The sequence below is a fragment of the Musca vetustissima genome, unplaced genomic scaffold (genome assembly GCF_032173495.1).
Source record: "Musca vetustissima isolate MV318-11 ecotype Yass unplaced genomic scaffold, APGP_CSIRO_Mvet_v1 utg149013, whole genome shotgun sequence".
NCBI classification, from domain to species: domain Eukaryota; kingdom Metazoa; phylum Arthropoda; class Insecta; order Diptera; family Muscidae; genus Musca; species Musca vetustissima.
In genome coordinates this window covers 24,725-32,016 of record NW_026880701.1, presented here as the reverse complement: position 1 = coordinate 32,016, position 7,292 = coordinate 24,725, and the positions used below count along the sequence as shown (strand labels likewise).

Here is a 7,292-nt window from a genome sequence, read left to right as displayed (position 1 = left end):
GATGGGTAGAGATTGCAGCATTTAGGCATCTCTGCCATATAATGATACCTCCTGAGGAGATACAAAACTATAATATTGGGATCGAAATTGAGCCCTTCATCCCAAATAATCGTTAATTTCAATATTGGTCCCCTTTTAGGCATAGCCTCATATAACATTGCACTTTAAATTGCAGTAGTTTGAGGATTTTAAACCACATGTTCCGATTTTCACGATACATTTCACACGTCATTCTAGACTTAATTCAGTACGCTATGACAAATTTCGTGCAAATCAAAAGATTTCCAGGCAGATAGTCAGAGAAATTTTGAAGTGGAAATCTGTAACCCTTCTTAAGACATAAGAATAGAATAGGTATATTATTTAATATGTGTGATTACTTTTGATGCTATAAGTCCGCATCCACGCTGGATTTTAGAATTTTATTTAGTCTATGTTACTCAGTAAAATCTGTTTAGCGGATTTTGACTATTCAAACAAAACTTTTTTATTCTCTATATGTAGATTATTTATGTACAATGGGGAGTGCATTTATCTCTAATCGTACCGAGCTCATTTTTTAATGGATGATGTGTATATACGCCTACGTAATTCAGACAGATTTTGAAGACGGTATCTGTAACCGTTCTTAAGATATATCCATATTACATATTCAGAAATTTTGAGGCATGTTCACTATTGATGATATACCTCTTCATCCACGCGGAATTTTTAAACTTTATATAGCCTATGTTACTTTCAGGGCATGTCATGATATGCTGTGTAAATCTCATTAATATCTGTTCAGCGGTTTTTGCGTCTATCGGTAACATACAAATAAACAAACAAATTGTTTTCTATTTTATATATAGATTGGGTATTTTGTTCCATTAATTTTAAGTTAGGATGTTCATGTTCACATATAAAAAAGAACGCACGCAGTTATGCAATTTTTATAAAACAAAACATGTGGATATCATTGACTGTGATTCACTGCATATACCCCAGCCTCTGGTTTGTGGAGATATATGTAAAGACAGGTTTATGTTTTTTAAAGAGTTCACCATGTTCAGAGGGGTTCCATATGAGGTCCCTATAGACCATATCTTAGAATTTAATGTAGATTTTGAATAATTTTACGATTTGGGTAAAATCAGACATTCCAATGTTCCAATGTTCGTTCAAATTGAATCGGCTCGCATGATATTATAAAATTAATTTTCAGCAAAATTGTGACTACTTTCTGTGGGAGGTAGCAGAAAGAGCGAACCGAACTTGATTATGGGTCCCATCTTTAAACTTGCTTAAGGTTTGAAAGAAATATTACGATGTGCATATTTGGCATAAAATGGGACATTTCAACAAATTTTGACCTTTTGTATTTTAGAAGCATTTTGTGGTGGAGGTACCAGAAGGAGTTGACCGATATTCCCCATCTTCGGACAAACCATTATAGCATTTAACTTATCAACTACTAAATGTATGTGATCATATGCTTTGACAATGTCCAGATTGATAGTCTGAATGAACTGTAGGGAGATGTTACCGCTACACCTAATAAACATCCAATATTACAATTATGTGATGGAAATTTACTGCATCTACTATATGAAGGCCTTTTGGAGATTTTGGAAGCAGTGAGAAAATTTCCGAAATTATAGAAAATATACTTCGAATTTCTCGAATCTTCGACCTTGCATTTAAACTTAAATTTTAAATGTGAGAGGAACAATGTATGTATTCCGCAGAAGGAAATTTTGAATGTATAATGACCTGCACTCCATTATAATTGTTTGACGTGCCGTTTGATCCAAACCCAACCTGATTATTGTGTTTATTATAATGAAAGAGAATTATTTCTCCATTAATCGTCCTACATTCACGTAACAAAGGAAACATTCCTTGACTTTTTTAGTTCCCTTTCTAAAAATCTAATACATATTGATAGATGTCCCTTTGTTCTTTCCGCGCCCTCCTTTATTTGAAAATATGATGCAGACTTTTGAAAAATCTCCCTTTGCTAAATCTGAATATTCGATCCAAGAAACCCGATCGAACAAATTTATTTGAAATTATCTCTTGCTTCCAATTTTTTTATTTGTCGGTGGTATTTAAACAAGGTTTTTTAAGTCTTCCGCAATAGAAATTTTAAAAATATAGATTTCACTTCGAGAATTAGTTAAACAGTTGAACCAGATATAGTGTTTGGACAAATCTAGCCTTGTAGATATTTGCAGCTTCGTCATTTAACTGCTCAACATTCTGTATGTAACGTATAAAATTAATTTTAAACGACGCAACGTTGCACAGGAGTCGAAAGCACTGATCAACTTCTAAACCAATTGAGATATGTTACTGAAATTTTGAACAAATTCTGTCTATACCTGTGGGAATTAGTTGATCGAGTATGCATGTTACGTAATCCTCCTATATAAAGGTACCCACGATTTTGGGGTTTTGATCATTTTCGACAAGTTTTTAACCAAATTGGTTGCAGTTTTATATTTTCTGATATAAAATGTCGATATCTTAAAGATTGTGAAAACATTTGTCGATGGAATTGACAGTAATTGGATAAGTTCGGTTCATGCAACAATAGCATGTAGCACAGAAAAACTGTAAAATATTGATTTTTACCAAATCTTATAATTTGACTTCATATCTATATGTCTCAAAATTGTATTTGGAATAAAAACGATTTCAATAAATAATTCATTCCGTTTAATTGTATCAACAATGTATATGAACATTATACGAAATACAATGAGAGTAATTTGTCAACGTTTTTTAAACAATTTGTCGCAAAAAATGTTGAATTTCAAAGGAAATAACAAAATAAATATATGCAATAAAATTCTAGAGAAACCCTTAGACTATTTATTTAGACGCATTGGAAAACAACATTGAAGCATTTATTCGTGAAATTTTGGAAAGAGTTTGCCAAAATTGGACTAAACGGAGAGAAAATTGAGGCGCAGTCGTGGCCAACATTTGCATGAAATAATCTTCAAAAATTAATTTATGTGGTATCTACTAAAAATTCAAATAAAGATTTAATACATTTTTGGAATTTTTATTTTTGGAAAAACGTCCCTATAGATCTTTAAAAGTACTCTTTATTTTCTTTGGGGTTTTTTTTCAATGTAAGATAAACCCATTATCTCATAAGATGCCTCCCACTTTGAAGAATTAATTGCCATTTTAATTAATGCAATTAAATGTCCATTATGAAAAGCTTTAGGCGATGTGTAATATTCATTCATTATTTATTGTTTCTTCGTCTATGATTTGTACAAATAATTTTCAATAAATAATACAAAAGTACTGTCTAATTACAATTTAACAGCTATGGATAATTATGTAAGTTATGAACAAGAAGTGAGGTTGTTGTCGTTATGTAACGTAATGAACTAGAATGTCACACATTTTTGATTATATAATAAAAAGGTGGGGTGGGGGGTACAAAAAATGATGAATGTTTACATATTTGTTTTTTGTTTCATTATTATTTATTTAGCGTATTCGTTTTTGTCAATAAATTAAAATAAATTAATTTGTTTTCTTTTTTTTAATAAATTACTACAAACTAAGACCATAATGGTTCTTTTCGAGCGTGTCGAAAAAAAGGCACATTTTTGGCATGGTAAATGCTGCTGCTACTACTTCCGCACAATCCAAAAATCGTCGCTAGCTAACGATTTATTGGGCATTTACTTGACCGGCATAAGCCAATTCTTGGGCATCATTCATGCTGCGAGCATATGGGTAGGCAGACGAAGCACCCGATGACCAGCCACCAGTGGAGGCACCAGACCAGCCAACATTGGAACTGTAGGCATTACCCAAAGAACCACCCAATTTACCGCCGAGCAATTTCGAGCCACCTAATAAGAGAGCCAAGAACAAGGCAATTTTGGCAACAATGATGGCCTTGGTGGTCAACAAAGCCAAACCGCCCAACAAGAGGGGTACAATGGCGAAAACTTTAGCACCGATGGCCAAGGCAATGGGGCCAATCATTTTCTTCAATTTACCGCGGCCTGAGAAGGGAATTTTGTTTTAGTTTTTATATTTATAATTGTGGGATTTTTTAAGGTTTCTCATCTTACCTTCATCCAAAGCACGAGCAATTTCTTGGGTAGCTTCAGCGGGTACCTTAACTTCCAAATTGTGTGTGCTCAAGAAATCGGTGGCACTTTCAACGGCCATATCAACCAAACGACCAGTACGTTCATCAGAATCTTCAGGCAATTGAGAGTAGACATCGTTTTCGCTCATGGCACGGCCGGCACGTTGGGCAGGGGTGGCGGGATCTCTGTGAAAGGAACGAGATGAAATTGTAAAATGAATTTAAGTTGAATTTTAAATTAAATTTTAATAAAAATGTATATGTTGGAGAAATGCATTTTTTGTAATACCATTACATTTTATTGAGAGCTAGGGAACCCTCTGGGAATATTTCCAAAAACAAGAGATAATTACTAATCTACTATCAGCTTCAAAATTAAGTCCGGAGCTTTAAATCGAAACCCACTTTTCAAACTCAAGAGGTATGAGTAATTTTTATAATATTGAATGAGACTCCAGGAACATGAAATCTGGTTCAGGAAATTCCGATAGATTTATTTCCAACCTGGAGATTTGCTATAAGCCTTAAGGAAGGATATAAGGAGTTAAGCAATGATGCGTGGATTTTTATTAGAATACTCCTTATTAGGAGAGATCTTCTTTTGCGGTAATGACTGAAGCATTTTCTATGAATGATTTCAACAAAAAGGGCGTTTGGTCAAGATTTGATTGAAAAAAAGAGATGGATATGGAGGCTTCAATTAAAAGCTGGAGGTATTTGGAGCTCTCGAGTTATATGGAATTTGCTCTTCAAATTATGTCGAACATATTGTAAAGGATAGGGTGACAAAAATGTCCTACTAATACATCCAAATACAGACTAATGAAGAAATGCCGAATAAACGATTATTTTAAATATCAAAGGCAGTGATAGAGTTATTTCAAAGCTAGAGACTTTCTATTAAGCCTGGAACAGATATGGAAAGACGATTACCATTTATCCTGCAAATGACTAATTCTAAAAAAATAAGGAAGAGAGTCAGCTCTTGATGAAAATTTACTTTAAAAGTGAGGCATTATTATTCGGTCTTTAAGTCACATCCAACAGGTCAAGACTTTGTATCCAAATATATATTTCGAGACCCACCGACTGTCTGATCAAGAAAGACAGAATAATAAAATATGTCATATCTTCATCTAAATGCCCTGGTCGTATTTTAATATTTTCATTCAGGCCTGAGTAGTGAAAAATCTGGATCAGGATTCCCTACTGAGATATTTTAAAGCAGGTATGGTGTGATTGGCTTAATTATCCGTTCATAAAATTAAATGAGGGATAAATAGGTCGTATTTTGGGTCCAAGGGATTTGGAGCCATTTGATCATATTTTCTACAACACTTGGAAAAATTCTCACATATTTTTACACTCGACCTTATAGGGCAGATATAGGAAAGGTTGAATAAATTTTTATAATTTATAATTTTGTTTAATTGAATTGTCTTCTCGATCTTTTAGTGATTCTCTGTCAATTTTGCAATTGTATTTTATCTCACTTAATTGTTCTTTCATAATTATCAACATTTTTGATATTCACTTATGAATTTTCACTTCGAATTGTTTTTTTTAATTCCTCTGTCTCTTCTTCTTCTTTTTGCATTTCAAATAATTTTCAATATATTTTATTTTTCACACACACCTCTTGAATGTAACACCATTGATCAATTCAATATTGCTGCTGCGGGCGGCACGATTCAGGGCTGTAATACCCTTAACGGCCAAACAGGTGGTCATATCGTCACTTTCCAAACAAGAACCCAAATAGCGGGCAGCACGGCCAAAGGTCGAATCGGTTTCGATTTTATTATCTTGTACACTGGGAGCGGCCCAGGCACAGCTGGCAACGACCAAGCAAACGGTGGCGATGGCGAATACTTTCATTTTCAAAATTTATTTTTTTCTCGAAATAACCCGACACGTATTATATAATCCTTTTTCTTGAAGGCTGCTAATTTTTCTTTTCGTTTTTGGTTTGTTTGGTTGCGTGCAACACTAATGATGGTTAAGATGCTTTTGATGTCAACTTCTTGAGAGCAACTGCTTTATATACCAAAAAAAAAGGTTTTCAGTTTCTTCTGCAGTCGCAAACTCACAAACAATTTTGTTTCAGAGTTTAAACGGAGAAAAAAACAACGAAAATTGAAACCATTACAAAATAATTCACAAAAGCAAACATTGTTTTATGTTTTTTTGTTATTGTGGCCGGCAACAACAACGACGACGATGGCAAATTACTTATTGTTAACAGAGAGGGTAAACAACATCACACAGTGTGTAAACTGAGTATGCGCAACAGCGACATCAGCCCACAGCAGCAGCAGCAGCCGCCAACGAAGCGGCCAAAAATTGGGATACAATCTCTTGCCAATGGGGCCAACAAGCAGAGGAAATAACACTTTTGTTGCTCTCTGCAGAAAACAGAAAACAACACCGCCACACAGTCCAACATCCAAGCAAAAGTTGTAAATAATCAATAGCAACAACAACAACTACACACGATGCCGTTAAGAGCACGACATTTTTGGTTGTGGAAGATCATAAAAAAATAACACAGCCATACGTACTCGTTCACTTTCATGCGCTTACTCATTCATATAGATCTTCACGAACCTGCACACACACACACTCACACACAAATATCAATCATCAAAAAAGCACACATAGCCACACACAAAAAATAGCACGGTCATAAGACTGATTGTCTGGCTAAATGCTGTTACTGCTGCTGCGGCTGCTTCTACTGCCGATGTGGTTAGTTAGTAAGCCGGGTAATCTAAAATGTTTACAAATCATGCGTGCGCATAATAAGAAAGTCGGCGGCTGCTTTTAAATTTCAGTTTCATTTGCCAACATAATATGATGCAGCTCTCTGATATCAGAGGCCTATTAACTTCCCATGTGAACGGAATAACATTCGGCTGCAGAGATGCATGCGAACAGATAGCTTCATTCATTCACAAATCGAATATTCATTCATTGATAACCCGGTCAATTTAGATTTCATCGTGAATTAATATAACGTATACGTCCCGTTGATCTCGATCATAGTAACTAGAGAGAGATTTTGTGTGACAAAATGAAATCAGTACGAACTGAAGTTTTGGAATTCAATGTTGTTATGCCCTGTTATAGCTTCATAGACCAAATAAAAAAATTTTAGTATTAAAAATGCATTTAACAAGAATAG

At 34.4% G+C, this 7,292-nt stretch overlaps 1 protein-coding gene across 1 annotated transcript; it reads right to left on the bottom strand.

The window, feature by feature from the left end:
* Positions 1–3,661: 3,661 nt before the first annotated feature.
* On the bottom strand, positions 3,662–5,999 carry LOC133326478 (uncharacterized). The gene is made up of 3 exons (XM_061535105.1): positions 5,745–5,999; positions 4,089–4,294; positions 3,662–4,019 (listed from the first exon to the last, which is right to left on the bottom strand). The coding sequence occupies exons 1-3, from the start codon at positions 5,984–5,986 to the stop codon at positions 3,679–3,681; spliced, it is 789 nt and encodes a 262-aa protein (XP_061391089.1). The 5' UTR covers positions 5,987–5,999; the 3' UTR covers positions 3,662–3,678.
* Between the last annotated feature and the right edge of the window lie 1,293 nt (positions 6,000–7,292).